The sequence below is a fragment of the Lynx canadensis genome, chromosome A1, assembly GCF_007474595.2.
Source record: "Lynx canadensis isolate LIC74 chromosome A1, mLynCan4.pri.v2, whole genome shotgun sequence".
Taxonomy (NCBI): domain Eukaryota; kingdom Metazoa; phylum Chordata; class Mammalia; order Carnivora; family Felidae; genus Lynx; species Lynx canadensis.
Genome location: NC_044303.2, coordinates 112,786,335 through 112,803,344, shown reverse-complemented (window position 1 = coordinate 112,803,344; position 17,010 = coordinate 112,786,335). Strand labels below are relative to the sequence as shown.

At 49.5% G+C, this 17,010-nt stretch overlaps 1 protein-coding gene across 1 annotated transcript in view; it reads left to right on the top strand.

Moving 5' to 3' along the window:
* The window catches only part of TRPC7 (transient receptor potential cation channel subfamily C member 7), a 131,099-nt gene extending 114,540 nt beyond the window's left edge, over positions 1-16,559 (top strand). Inside the window, 8 exon segments of the mRNA XM_030318729.1 lie at positions 1,076-1,271; positions 3,169-3,178; positions 6,771-6,835; positions 6,837-6,954; positions 6,957-6,982; positions 7,626-7,706; positions 14,186-14,261; positions 16,390-16,559. Of these exon segments, the coding sequence (XP_030174589.1) occupies positions 1,076-1,271; positions 3,169-3,178; positions 6,771-6,835; positions 6,837-6,954; positions 6,957-6,982; positions 7,626-7,706; positions 14,186-14,261; positions 16,390-16,559 (742 nt within the window).
* Positions 16,560-17,010: the final 451 nt, after the last annotated feature.

The following is a 17,010-nucleotide window of genomic DNA, read 5'->3' as shown; positions in this document are numbered from 1 at the left end:
AACACATGGAATGTCAACCCTGAGTGAGCTGTAGGGTGAGGCTTAGACAGTTGCCTGGTAAACGTGAATAATACGGACACACCAAACTCCCTGTTCTCGTAACTCAACTCCAGTTGAGAGGATGTGAGCTATGTGGCTGGCCACACTATCCAGAGCCAGGGGGTGGGAAAGCGTGGTAGTTAGAAGTACATGCTTTTGGAGACCTCAGATGTGCGTGGGCCTGCACCCCACCTTCCGGTAGGGCGCCACTGAGAAAGGGTAAGGCTCTGAGTGCCCGTGCTTCCATATGTAAATGGAGGTAGTAAGATGATCACGAGGCTTAAGTGAGCTGCTCTGTGACCAGTGCCAGGAACTGATGATGCTGCCTCTAACAGTGGACACCATCCTTCCCCCCCCCCACATTCACGTGGGGCTGGGAGGTCTGAGAAGAGACACTCAAGAGGAGATTTTAGGAAGAATGTGCTTTCTGAGGCTGATAGCGTATAAGAACAAACATGTGCCCTGGTGTTGAATTTTAAATGTTTAATTTTTTAATTTTTAAAAATTAATTTTAAATATTTAAATGTTTAATTAGGGGCCCCTGGGTGACTCAGTCGGTAAGGCATCCGACTTCAGCTCAGGTCATGATCTCACGGTTTGTGAGTTCCAGCCCCGCGTCAGGCTCTGTGCTGACAGCTCAGAGCCTGGAGCCTGCTTCGGATTCTGTGTCTCCCCCTCTCTCTGCCCCTCCCCTGCTCATGCTCTGTCTGTCTCTGTCTCTCAATAATAAATAAATGTTAAAAAATTTTTTTTAAATAACTTTAAAAAAATGTTTAATTACTTGCAAGATTAAAACGATACCATAGCCCAGAGTCCCAATAGATGGACTGAATGGAAAAGAAAGAGACTGCCCTTTATAATATTTTTGTCAAAGTCTTCTTAGAAATCTGAACCTGCTATTATTTCAGAAGACCTGTCTCCACCAGCCAGCCCAGCCCCACTCCGGGATAACCACCAAAGTCTGGGTGACGGGAACTTTTGTGCAAAGAGTGTTAGCAGATGCAGAACTGCCTGAAGAGACTGTCTTTCATTACAGGGTTGAAGAAAGTTTTAAAACCTTATTTTGGTCCATCTTTGGCCTGTCTGAAGTCATCTCGGTGGTGCTGAAATACGACCACAAATTCATCGAGAACATCGGCTACGTTCTTTACGGCGTTTATAACGTCACCATGGTGGTCGTGCTGCTCAATATGCTAATAGCCATGATCAACAACTCGTATCAGGAAATTGAGGTAAGACCAGCTAAGTGAAACTGTTCTCTATCCTTTGGTTTAATTTGCGTGGCTGTTTGCCGCAGTGAGGGTAATGATATTAGAAGCCCGTGAGTTATGACATGTGAAGCCGAAACAGCAAATGACCAGCATTCTTCCTACGGGGCTCCAAGGAGCTCTTTCGATCAACCCGCCACGTGGCAGGGTGGCCACCACACATAAAGTGGCCCAACAAGGGTGGGAAGAATCAGGGTCTTGAAGCTTCCCTCTTTCACATGTCCCCTCAGGACAGCATGCAGGAGGCCCATGGCAAACTGGAATGACTGTATCTTTTAGCCAACACTCCCTCTGCCTCTCACGTATTATTTATTAAATGCCTACTCTATGAAATGCCTGTGCTTAGGCACTGGTGACACACAGACAACTAAGACAGTCCCTGCCCTCTAAGAACTCTGTCCTTTGAGAAAACCAGCTACATCAGTCAACAAAGTGCAGTGTCCTGGGCCCCGCACACCCAGAGAAGTCTTACCAGGTGCACGAGATCGGCAGCAGAGAAGCATCCAGAGATGATGCGTCAAGGCCATTCGAGGACTAATACAATTTTTCCAGATAGCTAAGGGAGTGCAGAGAATGTATCAGAGGGGGCGGCTTATCAAAATCTAAAAGGCACACACCGTAAGCTAGTGATTGCAGCCTTTTTGGGAAGAGCAAGAAGTTAAAAACAAACAAATGAGCATTAACAGGAATCTAGTGAAGTGGATTACGATGCATCTGGACAGCAGGATGCTGTGTGGCCTGTAGAAAGAACCAGAATGCTCTCCCTGTACGGACGGATGGGGAAGGACCTGCAAATTATAGCACTAAGTAAAAAAAAAAAATCAAGTTGCAGGACAATGTTTGTGGTGCGCTTTCGCTGTGTGAGAAAGGAAGAAAAGGGCATCCGTGCTCATTTGTAATTGGGTAAGCATTTGAAAAAGAAGCCTGTAAAAGTACCCAGACCAAGCATAGCAGGGGGATGCCTGCTGAGAGGCGGTAGCTGGGGGGCAGAAATCTTATTATTGTTTTACTTACTATAACGTAAAATAAATAAGCTAAAAATTAATGAAACACACTAACCTCTTTTGAATTGACTCAACAATTCCAGTTCGAGGAATAGATCCACGCAGAAATACGATTTTAATAGATGTTCACTGGAGGGAAAACGTGGAGATAGCCCATCAACATCAGAGCATTTCAATAACCTCTGATACAGTATAGACTTCAGAACACTGTATATACAAGGAGAAAAACTTGTTTGTGCTGACAAGACAAAATCTCTGTGATATTGTTAAGTGGGGAAAAAGCGCAAGTTGTAGAAAAAATACAGGATTGGAAAATCTTATCTACATAACAATACGAATGCATATGAAGAAGAGAGGGCATCTCTGCCCCTCCTCTGCTCACGCTCTGTCTCTCTCTCAAAAATAAACATTAAAAAAAAAGAAGAAAGAGAGAAAGAAGAGCAGAGAAAGGTAGAGAAAAAGTAGCACACTCTTGACCCAGGGCATCCTCTGGGGAAAGCAAGAAAAGGAGAGAGATTGGAAGGGGACTGTCACATCTGCCTGGTATATGCCTGTGTACTCAAGCCTTGTATAAGACAAGTATTAGTGTATTTCTCACACAGAAAATAATTAAAGACCTCCATGCATTCGTTTGCTAGGCTGCCACAACAAAATACCACAGACTGAGGGGGTGAACACAGAAACGATTTCTTCACAGTTCTAGAGGTTCAAAGTCCAAGAGCAAGATGTTGGCAGAGTTGGTTTTTTCCAAGGCCTCTCTCCTCAGCTTGCAGAGCGCTGCCTGCTCCTGGTGTTTTCAAAGGGCCATTCCTGTCTGTGTAAGCATCCCTGGTAACTCTACCACTACCACTCCTTAGGAAGACACCAGTCATGTTAGATCAGGACCCACCCTAGCAATGTCATTGAACCTTACTCACCTCTGTAAAAGCCCTGTCTCCAAATCGAGGCACATTCTAAGGCACTGGGGTTAGGGCTTTAACATATGAATTTTAGCGGACACATTTGGCTCATACACCCCCCCCCACACACACACACAGTCCAAAACAGTTTTCTGAACAGTAGGAACATGTGCCAAGGAGGGAAGGGTGAAACAATGTGGTATTTTGGGCCTACAGGAGGGCAGGCTGTACAAGGAGAAGAAGGAAGAGGTAAGAGGAAGAGGTGAGCCAGCATGAAGCCTAGTCTCTTCCCCACTCCCCCCGCTGCCACCCACAGGAAAATGCAACACTATATCCCTGGACAAACACCTTTTTTTTAATGGTGTACATATTTGGTCTCTTACGTGGATGAGCTGTTGCTAACCAGCCCCCACCCCACCCTTCTGGGCCTCAGTTTCCCCATATGTAAGAGAAACCACATGGCACCTAGAGAACGTGCAGACCTCTGTACCACTCACCCTGGGCATTGTACTCCATCCTAACAAGCACGCCATGCTTTGGTCCAAACGAATGTGGCACGTAAATCACTGTGGCTCAGTGTGGAGAGACGCCCACTAGTTGGGGGCGGGGGTGGGCAGAGCCATGATGTCACGTGGGCTTGTCACGTCCAGTTACCCAGCACTGCATTGCATCACGGTTCACTGCAGCCCACACCTCCCCTCGGGGCTCTGTGCTCCTTCTCAGGGGAGAGCGCTTGTGCCCTCCCAGCCTGCCGGTGGTGCGGGGACAAGGACCCTGAGACACAGAACGAGGCCACTAGATGCTGCCCAGTGTTCATGGTCACACTGAACTTTGATGAGGTATAAATTTGTGAATCCTTCCACAAGAACGCTTATTTACTCGGTCAACAGATCTCGAACACCTACTCTCCAAATCCGCGGACCCACCTGCCTCTACACCTGCCATGCCCCCACCTGCCCTCCCGTGGCTGAGAGAGAGGCCTTCTCCATCCGAGCTGCCCCGCCTGGATGCCCTAGCTCCTTGCCCTCTCTCTTGCCTCCTCAGGGGCCACCAATGCACTCATCCCTGCTCCACGCATATCTTCGCCCTACCTGTCAGCATTAAATGAGACTCTGGATCTTAAAAAAAAAAAAAAGTAACAAAAAAAAATCCTCCCTCCATCCTGCTTTCCATCTCTTTCTCTCCTGCTCTTCCTGGCAACTTTCTCAGAAAAGCTGTTTACACTCCTCATGCCTTCTCTACTCATTAACTCCCACTCTTCTCCACCCCCCACCCAACGCACACCCGACTTGGTAGAGAACTACTCACCCCCTGGAGCCCAGCTCCAATACCAGCCATCAGGCAGCCTCCCCGACCCCGGGGCCGGTTCTGGAGCCCTACAGGCAGCATCCCTTGCATTTGAGCCCTTAGCACAACTCCAGGGGAAAGACCAGGGGATGAGTAATTCAACATAATCATGTCACGGGCCAGAGCACGTAATCCACGACGGCACGGAAGGACTGTCAACCCCAGTGCATACCTAGTCTGGCCACATAGCAGGTACTAGACACGTGTCTGCTGAACGACTCAAGGCTGAACACTAGGCACTGTGTTAAGCTATGGGAATAAAAATAATACTTCCTGAGGGCGTGCTAATATCGGACACTAAGCGGTCCTCATGTGTGACCTCAGGTAACTCTCACAATGACCTACGAGGTAAGCATCTTTATCCCCATTTTACAGATGAGGAAACGGAGGCCCAGAGCAGCCATGCCACCATGGCTGCAGAGCTAGGGAGGAACAGAGGCAGGACTGGAACCCAGGCAGGCTCCAGACCCTTTGCTGTCGCCGCGATACCAACTTTCCTCTCAAGCCAGGTGTCCCTGTCACATCTCTCTGTCGTATAGCAGAGGCCGGGAGCAAGCCCTGGCCTCACGAAACTTCCAGTCTAAAAGACTCCAATATGATGTGTCCCATAGACCAGGCCAGCTGCTGATGGGTTCTCAGCCAAAGCAAACAAAATGGCCAAGCCTGCAGGTGATAGCCTTAAGCACATGGTACCTCCTGGAAGCCTCATGTGGGCCCCTGCTAGGCTCACCGTCCTGAGAAGTATAGCGAGCATCTATGCGGAGAGGAACCCACCCCTCACGGAGCACATACTCGATGCCAATCTCAGGGCTATGTGAGGGAGGTGGCATTATCTCCCTCTACTGACGGAGCTCTTGCTGAGGTCCTACAGCTAGTATGGGCTTGTGGGCCCAGGTCCAGGTGACTCCAAATTCCATGCCTCTTTCCTACTCTCGGACTGCCCCACTAGGACAGAGACCCAAAGAGCCTGCCTATAAAATACAATAAAAATAAATAGATAATAAATGAAAACACCTGCTACCTCTTGGAGGGCCCACTCAGCATTCCGGGATTGACACCAAGTCAGAATCAATCTGGGGGTCAAAACTACCTCCACCACCAGACAGCACGGCCGGACTGCCTCCTGCTAACTCCAGTCAGGTCTGTTTCTCTCTTGAATTACATATGCAGAATCTCTCAACATCCTCTGTGGCAGCACTTCGACCGTAAGCCATATGGGTTTCTAGTAAGTACACAGCGGTACAATACAACATGGGAGATGGTCACCACCCGTGTCTGCTGAGTACTTGAAACGTGGCTGGTCCAAATTGGCATGTGCTATAAGTACAAAATATACAATGATTGCAAAGGACTCAGTATGAAATAAAAATGTGCACCACCTCAGTAAGATTTTTATAATGATTACCTGCTGAAGGGGTTACATTTTGGATCTGCCGGATCAAATAAATGTATTGCTGAAATTAATTTCACCTGTTCCATTTTACTTTTTACAATGTGCCTACTAGAAAATTTAAATTTAATTAGGTGGTTCACCTTCGTGGCTCAGTATTATATTTCCACTGGGCAGCAATGCTCCAAAATATTATACCTTGATGCTGTGGTGGACTGTGAATCCAGCAGAGCTCTAAAATGTTAATGGATAATGAGATTGAGTGGCAGTGAGAAAAGTTCTCTGGTTAGTGGCAAGTTGGAGAATGTTTGTGAAAATTCCCAGTGGAGAGTCAAGGAGGTATGAAGAGGCTGAGGTTTTCAGCACTAAGTCCTGAGGAGTTAGGCAGAGATTGTTAGGAATAACTAATTTCACATGGTTTAGCAAGAGCAAATGCCCCATCTTGTGTCTTTGTAAGAAGGAGAACATCCACAGATATATCAGTCAGAGTCCTGTTTAGAAATCTGCCGTCACCAGTTCATGAGATCAAGCCCCACATCGGGCTCTGTGCTGACAGTGGGGAGCCTGCTGGGATTCTCTCCCTCTGTCTCAAAATAAATAAACTTGAAAGACAGAAACAGAAAGGAAAGGAAGGGAAGAAGAAAAGGAATAAAGAGAGAGAGAGAGAGAAAGAGAGAGAAAGAGAAAGAAAGGGAAGAAGGAAAGGAGAAAGGAATCTGCTGTCATAATGTGTAGACTGCATCCCCACTCGTCACACTGAATTCTGATGTGAAATCGGGCCCTTTGATGTTGTGTCGTTTCCCTCGTCCCACAGGAGGACCAGATGTGGAGTGGAAATTTGCCAGGGCAAAGCTCTGGCTGTCTTACTTTGATGAAGGAAGAACTCTAACCTGCTCCTTTCAATCTTGTGCCAAGTCCTAAATCATTTTATTATCTCATAATGAGAATCAAGATGTGCCTCATAAAACTCTGCAAATCTAAGACCAAAAGCTGTGAAAATGACCTTGAAATGGCATGCTGAATTCCAAATTCAGGGTAGGTAGCGCGGGGTTTATGGGGCAAGAGAAGGTCGCAGGAGGGGGGAGGCGGAAGGTGTGTGTGCTTGATCCGCGCAGGTGCCCCTGAGATGAGGGAAGTCAGAGAGGGGCCCGCGCTGTTCAGAACAGGCTGGCACAGCAGCACAGAGAATGCCCGTGGCGGCTGCCCTTCTCCCCACAGCGCCCTGCAGATGTGCCCCGCAGGGGCTGAGCAAGCTGCCTTGCTGAGCCGTGCCCCCACAGAGGGAGCGCCTTAGAGGGTCCCAGGGAGCAACAGCTCTTCCCAGAAATGGGAAGAGAATGATCCCTGGAAGAAAGCTTCCCTGCCATTATCTCCCCCTCCTGGAGACTCTCAATGTTTATTAGCATATTAAAATCTCTGAGAAATCCCCGAGCAAAGACACCCCCTGCGGCTTTAACTCAGTGCTTCCCAAAGTTGACCAAACTATATTCCGTAAGCTGTTGTCATCCTACAGAACTCAAGTCCCAAGAACAGTGTTCCAGGCAACCTAGTAGCAGTGGGCATATCAGCTTCTTTTAGACACAGCCTCATATATGGGTGTCATATGTGTTATTTGAACATATGTGTATGTATTATTTATTATGTATTTGTTCTTTCTTCTCCCCCCCCCCCCCCCCAGAAGACTCGCTACCAGGCTGGCACAAGGAATTCTGAAAACCTAACAGCAAATAACAGTTTCAGCAAGCCCACCAGATACCAGGTAACCACACCTCTCCCAGGTACGGGGAGAAGTGGACCCATCCAGACATGGATTTAGCGACATGGCTGTCAGCCCCCCAGAACACAGCTTCATTTCTCCCTTCATTCAGCAAATATGCATTTGAGTGGCAGCTCCATGAGAGGCACTGCGCTACTCACTGGGGACGAGGACAAGGCTCCTATCATAGCGGCACTTCCAGCCCAGTGAGGGATAGACACAAGGAACAAGCAAACACACAAGTAAATATGTAACTTCAATTTGATAAAAGTAGAAAGAAGAAAACAATCTGGTGCGAAAACAGAGGGAAAAAAAAGGGAGCCCCTGCTTTGGTGTAGTTATCAGAGGAGGCATCTTCAAGGACAGGGACACTTAGCTGAGACCGCATAGTTTAAGGAGGCAGGCATGGGGGGCCTCCCAAGCACAGGAAAGGCATCAGCAAAAGCCAGAGGGGGAGACGCAGGCGCCTGGTGGCTCAGACGGTTAAGCGTCCAATGCTTGCTTTCAGCTCAGTTCGTGATCTCACGATTCATGGGTTCGAGCCCTGCATTGGGCTCTGTGCTTGCAGCACAGAGCCTGGAATTCTCTCTCTCCTCTTTCTGCCCCTCTCCCACTTGCTCGCTTTCTCTTGAAATAAACAAAAATAAACTTAAAAAAAAAAAAAAAAAAAGCCAGAGGAGAGAAGCTTGGCAGGTCAGAGCAGCTGGAGCTCAGCAGGCAGGGGCCAGTCATCCAGGTGCAAGGGAGGGGGGCTTGGACTGGCTGTGAGTAGGGTGATGGAGGAAAGTAGACAGATTCAGTCTATGTTCCGGACATACAGGCAATGGGACCTGAAGCGTATCTGCAGGGATGGGGGGTATCCCGCGTGACTCCCAGCCATCTGTCTTAAGCAACCAGGTGGACACAGGGGCCATCTGACCTAAGACCACCAGCCTGCCCAAGTCTGTTCTCATACATAAACCTTAGAAGATTTTGTATGCTTGCAACCCTTTGCACCGCTTTTGGAAATTAACACCACATCTCTGTATCTGTTTGAATCAGCCCATGAGCCAGTGATAAATGCTAACTACAGGTTATTGATTATAAAAGTACAGGCCATTCTTTTCCTGTCCTCCCCTTCTCAGAGATCAGCAGTTTTACCCATGCTGATCATTCTTATCAGAGGTAAATTTGACACTGTCCTGAGCATTCCCGGGGCCGAGGAGCTATGTCCCTGGCCCACCATCCCAGAGGGAGCAATTAGACTTCAACATAGCATCTTCCAGCCACAGATCTCTAATTGTATCTCCACCCATATTTCAGAGCCAGCTGTGCAGGTAGGAGGATTTAAGGGCACAATTAAGAAATGGTTCATCCTTCAAAGTACTTTACAGTTTTATGAGATGACACGGGCTAAAACTGGAAATGGGCAAATCTTATATTTAATCGTGTACAAAATTGGGCCTGACCAGTTTGATCTGCTTTGAGTTATTTTACGGGACCAACCCTTTGGTCAGTGGAGGATTTTTATTTCCCAGCTTCTCAGAGAAAAAGTATAGATTATCTGTGCCCCAAAAGAGATAGAAACCCTAATGAGTTAGGGTTAATCTCTGATGGGTTTCAGGCAGAATCAGCTGCAGAGATAAGGAAGACTGATTACCTGGTGAGAGCGTCCTGTACCCAGAATGAATCCTTTATGAGCAAGACTGTTTTCAAAAGCAGCCTCAGAGAGATCTCGTTCCCGTCTTCCCTCATCACTGGTTGAGTCCCTGCTGCTTCAATGTCCCCAAGAGCTTCCTGCTCGGGATTACAGAGAGTGGTGGTATTCAGCTTGGGCTACTGATGACCTTGGACACTTGCTCATCCTGTATTTTGTGAATCCCACCAAGAAAAGCCCAGGGCTACTATTCAACAGTTTTCACAGAAAAGAAGAAAGAAAACCAGGGCCAGTGAGCATCAGAGGGACGGGGCTGGGAGGGCAAGTAAGAGGGGAACAGAGAGCACTTTGCATTTGCACATGCAACCCTTTGCTCAGCCCTGCAAGGTGCAGTCGGTCACCTTCCTGAGCCATCATCTGCTCAGACAGGAGGAGTGAAGCAAGACATGGCATGAAGGACACAGGGGCAGAGGCCAGACACTAGCCTTGGGTGTAATCTCACCATATGCTGGTGAGAGAGGCAGTATCTCTAAACCCATTATCAGAGGAGACAACTAAGGCTCACGTGGTAAAGGTCCCACAGCTAGGTGAACTATGTGACCTCACAACGGCACCCCTCCGTTACTACATCACATTTCCTAGGTGCCCAGGCCTTGCTGAGAACCTGTCCCGCCTGCCAGCAGCCATCTGTGGAGGGGTGAAGGGGAGGAGGCAAGGGTAGAGGAGGGAGTTCTCGCATGAAAGATTGGGGCAAGGGTCTGACAAAGCCTCTTTGTGTTCTTGGGCCCGCTGTAGGACTTCCAAGTTGCACTGCTTTCTTCCCAAAGCAACTGCCAAAGGTGCAGAGATCAGAAGGAGCCCAAGTACACTTCCTCTTTCTTACCGTCCCAGCCGCACCCAGAGCAGGCACCTTGCTGAGGACTGTGCTGTCCTGTCTTACCTGGTCATGGTTCAGAGTCATTCTGTAGCATTCCCAATAAGGACAAAAGCCCCGTTGTTCATACACATGGGGTTTTAAACTCACTGCCTTTGTGTCTCTTCAGCAGATCTGCTTGAGTGTTCAAACTTAGTCCTTGAGGTGTTTCCATTAAGCGTGTCAATCCCTCGACTTCTGGGGGTTCTCTGTTTAGGGAAGGCAGAGGCTCGCTGTGCTGTAACTTAAGGCATCCAGGCTTCTGATTGCTAGACTAGTCCCTTGCTTTTGCAATGTTTCGTTTCGGTTTTTCTCCCATCTGGGCTCCTATGGAACTAAACGGTGACACAAAACCAAGATACCGGCGAGGGGGTCAGAGTGTGCCTCCTGCCAAAGTGACTCTGTGACCCGTAACACCATCCAGGGTGTCTGTTTGCTGGGGCGTGTGCAGACACAGACTCTCACACTCTGAGAGGTATATTTCCATCACGGGCAAAACAAGCCGCATCCCAAATGAACCGCAGAATCCAGGCGCAGTCTGTAAGTCAAGCAAACCCCAGGGTTTGTGATGCAAGCCCTTCCCCAAACCAGTGGGGACTCCTCTTGTCCATGTTCTGGGTCCTCTTCTAAATCCCGCTTTAATAACTGACATGTCCTAGGATCCATTTTGCCCCTCTCTTCCAAGTGTCCCTCGATTTCTCTTTTCCTGGGTGGCACCACTGCTTCCTCCTGGATTCTGCTTCATGTACCATCTTCGACGTACCGTATATGTGCCCTTCGTTTACATCTTTAACTGCCCTGGCTGTGCTGTGCAGAGACATGTCTCTTCTGCAGAAAGGCTTTCTGTTTCCCCAGCACCAGCAGCATGGAGAGGCCATTTGGGCCCCAGGAATGTGGGGGGAGGGGGGCGAGAACTGTGTGGCTCCTTCCCTGGATGTGGGTCTCCGTGTCATAACCCTTCTGACCTACTGTCCATCTCCTTCGCATCCCCTCAAGTGTCATGGCACTACATATACTCATCCCCAGCACTTGCTAAGGGCAGGAGGGCAAGGTGGGCAGAGTCATCACTGACCGGGACTCATTAACTTGGGCAAAGTTTATTATCTTCTTGAAGTGAAAGAACTCTGTGAAAGAGAGCAAGGAGACATCTCAAACCCCACAGCAAAGGAACATTCTTTTTCCCCCTACACAGCGAAGGAGGGGAGACTTTTGGTGTCCATCTTCCCTGAAAACAGATCTCCTCTGTAGCATCCGCATTACATAGATGGACACCTTCTAACCACTTTGGCGTTTCTGGGGATAAGCCTGGCATGTCATTCCTGCATACCCCAGGCTGTCTAACAGGTACACCCCAAAGGGGAAACCAGGTGCTTATCCGGACACAGGGTCTAAGCAGTTGCTCAGCAGGTCATACTGTTCTCCTTTTGGGTACCTGTCACTCCTGAGTGTGCAGTGGGGGTGGGAGGAAGGTTAAAGGGTCCCCGCCTGTCTGCAATGTTCAAGAGATTCTGCTTCCATATTAAGCCTCTGTAATCCTGATGCGTGGTGAGAGGCTTAATAACAAGCGTTTGCTTCTCTCCCCTTGGAGCCACAGATGTGCAAACCTTAGGTCGTTATGCAGGCCAGCGATCAACAGTGGGCCATGAGCGTTCATGACAATGACATACCGATGACCTTCTTCCCCAAGGGCAGCAATATTTTTCATTCAAATATCCCAAGGGGTAACAACTGAACGAAGCCATCAGTCCTCCAAAATCTAGCTGAGGCTTCCTCCTGCCTAGAACACTGTTGTTTTAAAGATCAAATGGGTACCTGAAAGCAGCCCAAACCCCCACCGACCAGTGGGAGCCAGTTTCCTGCATCATCCCCCAAAGCGTCATGCACGTAACCTTTTCCTGAAGGGTAGAAGAAGGCCCAGCTTTGGTTTCCATTTTGGTTGAATCTCGCCTCTGGGCTGTATGACCCAGGAGAAGTCCCCTGGCTCCACAAGCCTTGGTGTCCTCATCTATGAATGGAGACAACCTCTCCGATCTCACTGAGTTTCTGGGAGGATTCAGCAGGGCCATTTGGTCAAGGAGGCTAAGGGGACTCCTGGTCTGTAGGAGATACTCACTACGTCTGTTTCTTTGTTTCTTTTTCACCCCTTCCTTCTCCCCTCCTCTCAGAGGGCCACTCCACAGTGAAGGGGGGCTTGTGAGCAGTGTCTCACCTACTGAAAGCAAATGGAGTTGGAGGGGCACGTTGTGTATTAATAACAAACATACCATGGAATCTTCTCAGCTAATGGGTTGAGTTGTGCTGTACTAAAACACAGCGTGCACCCTAAGCCAGGAAGACGGTCATCACTGCCGTGGCTGTGAAAAGACTCCACTCAGCACATCATGAGAAAGAGAACTCTCCACCTCCAGTCTCGGGCTTACGCTTTTTCCCTCTTACGTACAAAACTTCTTCAATTGATGAATCCAGAAACCAAAGAACCCTTAATTCTTGAGGTTTTCCTTAAAATAGAAACAAACTTTAACTAGATCCCCTGGCCCTGCCTCAGCCTGAACATTTGCAGAAAACTTCTGAATCCTGTGTTCAGTATGAATTTTACACACTTGGGTATCTGCTTTTTGGGGTTTTGTGCTTTTCCCCACGAGGACCGGCTCGGGATAAAGATGGTTTTTTTTGGCTTTACGATTCCAAGTGAAAAGAACCTTACTGAGTCCCAGAAAAGGCATAGATATTCTTAATAACTTGGGCAACCTGCCTTACTGACTAGGAGAATGTCAAGGAGAAATCTAGCCTAGCAGCCTGACCACTAGCATGGCAAGACCCAGGGCTCTCTGACAGAGGCCAGCATGAAGGCAACTTGCTCATTCACTGTTCGGCAAGAAATAAGGTCACTAGTCAAAGTGAAGAGTCAAGTGGACCACCAGCCCGAGGGCTGAGGACAGGCAACACTGGCCTGCAGGTGTCTCAGGGAGAGAACTTAGCAACCTGCCTGATGACACACAGCACAGCTAGGGACAGAATTCAGGTCCCTTCCATCTAGAAAAACGCTGCCTCTCTCCCCTGAGTCCTCAGGTCTGAGCAGGTGAGCTAGTCACAGGCACAGATGAGCCAGGAACAGGGACTCCCTCCATCTCTGCCAGCTGCTCAGCTCGTGCAAGATTCAGAAGTCTCAGCTACCAGAGTATTTCTAAATCCTGCGATCTCCCAGGAAGCCTCCAACGACTAGCTGGCAAAATCCAAAGTTCACCTCCTGGAGTCTTTCTCACACTTGGCTCTATTCTGGGTGTCTCTTGAGTGTTTACTCATACCTCCTCATTTGCTTAAAGAACCAATATCTGCATAATGCATGACAGCTGAGGGCGCAAACCGTCTCCCCCAGCGTGACCGGCGGCCCAGCGTCAGGCACGTGGCATCTCAGGAAGTGGTGTTTTGGCAAAACCTCCCGAGGCCCGGCTGTGTCTGTTGCTGCCTCTGGTCGGAGTTTTCCAAGGTGCAGTGGACTTGTCCAACCTGGTCCTGACTCTAAGCCCTGAGGAGAGGACATGACTGGCTAAGGTCACAAAAAAGATGAGGGTAGAGTTGGGCTTAGGACCCTCAAGCAGCACCTATGCATTTTAGATGGCGCTCCCTCCCCCTCCCCCTCCCATTCTCCCTCTCTGTCTCTCTCTCTCTCTCTCCTTGGCTTGGCCTGCCACCACTAAGTGTCCTGTTCTTACACCCCAGGGTCAGGATCATGCTATGGGGAGAGGTTAAACAGAGTCAAGCCTGGGTTCCACCAACAGGCAAGTCACCCTCAGAAGAGAGACACCAGGTGCAGGAGGACTCCCGGCTACGGACCGGGCACTCTGCAGAAAAGAGGAGCCACAAATACACCAGGCAGGCTGCTTCTGTCCTTGGCCGGGCTTGTTTGACCCTTTCCTTGTGTTCACATTTCAGAAAATCATGAAACGGCTCATTAAAAGATACGTCCTGAAGGCCCAGGTGGATAGAGAAAACGACGAAGTCAATGAAGGTAAGCGAATGGATTGGTTTCCTACAGGCTGTCAGTGGGACGGGGCCTCACCAGGCTAAAGTCAAGGTGTCATCTACAGGGCTGTGTGCTTGTCTGGAGGCCCTGGCGAGGCCTGGCTGGTTCGGGTGTGGGCAGAAGGAGCTTCCAGGCAGCCGTGGGGCGGAGGTCTCTGTTCCCTGGCTGCTGTTGGCTGAGGCCACGCCTGACTGCATACAGCCGCCTCATCTCAGAACCAGCCCCCCGGGTACTGAGCCCCTTCTCCAGCTGCCATGTTCCTTCCGCTTCTGTCATCCTGCCTCTTTGACCCTCTCTTCTGTCTTCCCCTTCCACTTTTAAAGACTCACAATTAGACTGGATAATCCAAAATAATCTCCCTATGTAAAGTTGGGTGATGAGTAACCTTAATTACACTTGTGACCCCGGCTCCCTTTTGCCATATAAAGTTATCACACACAGTCTGGACACCAGGGATTAGGACCTGGCCACCTTTTGTGGGGGAGGGGGTTGGTAATAATTCTGCCTCCCACCTCGTGTCCCATGAGTTCCAAAATGGCCCAGAATTCCTCATTCTGTGAGCGCACATACAGAGAGCTGCAAGCGGCCTGCCCACCGCTTTCAGAACCTGCCACCACCCTGTCTCACTTCCAGGCTCTCAGAATCTGACAACTAGCAGTGTTGCTCGAAGTATCCCCCAACTCAGAATCACTTGTTAACATCACAGATCCCAGAACCCACCCAGGCCTAATGCATGGTCATCTCTGGTGGGGGGCGGGGGGTGAGGGGAAGGGGGGTGCTTGCAGGGCAGGGGGGGGGGTGCATTTTGATAAAAGCACCAGGTCATTATGATGCACACTGAAGTTTGCAGACTACATCATATTCACTGTTTGGGTTATTTTCCAGTCCATTTAATGCAGTTACTCTTAAATGAAAAGCAAACTACCTTAAACCAGGTAATTAATCTTCATGAGACACACAGGACAGATCTTCTCCCTAGAAGCAGCCTCCTCCATGAACAAAGGCATGAAGTCTCACCCTCCCTTGGGCCACGGGGGCTACCCAAAGAGCCTGGTCATGAAGTAACCCTCTGCTTCATCCTGAGGCCATCCAGCATGCAGCCTGAAGATCAACAGTGGCTGAACTCATTCCTGGGCTGACACTGCCTAGGGGCTGAGCGGGAGCCCATCCAGCCGCCCCTACGTATGGGTCTGAAACGTAAAACGGCCAGCCTGGCAGCCAGCTGTGATTGACAGGAATGTAACTGATTATACAGGTTGGGGCTGCCAAACGTCAGGCCACTGGGGTTGTACCGTGCAGCTGAGGCTCCAGTAAAGCACCCGACATAAAGGAACTAGGGGACGTATGCATTTGTCAAAAGTGGCCAAACTGTACCTTTAAGATCTTTGCCTTTTCCGTATACAACACATGAGGAGAAAAGAGATAGGAATATCAGAAAGAACATTTGAGCCCTCCTAACTACAAGAGTTCCACAGCCTAAGCCCAGGGGGTTTCGGCCCACGTGGTTCACTGTGGAAATGAGTGCAAGTTCCCACCTGGTGGTCCCTTGCAATGGAAGGAGGAGGAGGCCTCTGCCAGGTGGTACCGCCTGCATGGTGCAGGGGACCCTGCCCCTGTCCCTGTCCCTGTCCGGCTCCATGGCCACATGCACTGTGCTGAGCCATTCCCTTCACGCTGGGGAACTTCTCCTCTCTGCAGATAAAGACAGAACAAAACATGGAACATCGTGGAAACGACTGTCCCAGTGAAGGAGGGTGTTGCTCAGAGTCTTGAAATCTGCCTTTAATGGCTCCAAGGCCAACATTCTAACAATCATGATGTGAAATAGGTGCCAGAATAGGAATTCACAACCTGACCTTGACTCCTCTGTCTACCTGAAACCCTTAACAAAGACCTTGACCAGGAATGGGAAGAAGAAGGTTTTAAATGGACGGACGTGTCCTTCAGTGGTAGGAGCTGGGTGTTACTTAGATCCAAACACAACCCCCATGCCCTCACCTCTGCCCTTAGTGGGCAACCTGAAATTACACTGGAAAGATGCATGCCCCAAACTGATGTGGAAGGCGCCCCTTCAGCCTGCTCATGCTGACCAAAATCTCATCTGTCCTTGCAGGTGAACTGAAGGAAATCAAGCAAGATATCTCCAGCCTGCGCTATGAGCTTCTGGAAGAGAAGTCTCAAGCTACCGGTGAGCTGGCAGACCTGATCCAACAGCTCAGTGAGAAATTTGGAAAGAATTTAAACAAAGACCACCTGCGGGTAAACAAGGGCAAAGACATTTAGCAGCCTGCATCGGCATCTGTGACTTCTACCAGCCCATTCCCAGGCCAGGATGGATTTCCTAGCCACCAGCCCTGGTGGGGAAGGGTCCTGGGCCCACTCCTCTAGGACACTAAGGGGACCCATTGGCTCTGTCCTGAGCAGAGTCGCTGACATGTGCAGTATAGTAGCCTGCCTTGACCCAGAACTGTTGTGAATCTAGGCTGTTGGGTAAGAAAGGCCAGCACAGGAGGAGGAGGAAACGCTCCCTGACACGTGAGACCTTTGGTCCAGTCACAGTGACGCATGTCCCTGTGGCCAGCACAGGAAGAGGCCTTCTTGGATGCACACACATGCCCTCCCACCGCACACGGACCACATCTCTGTGTCCCAGGAAGACAAACCACCTCATCCCATGCACCCCTTCTCACTCCCTCTCCACCACCTAATCACATCCAAACAGAACCGGGAGGTG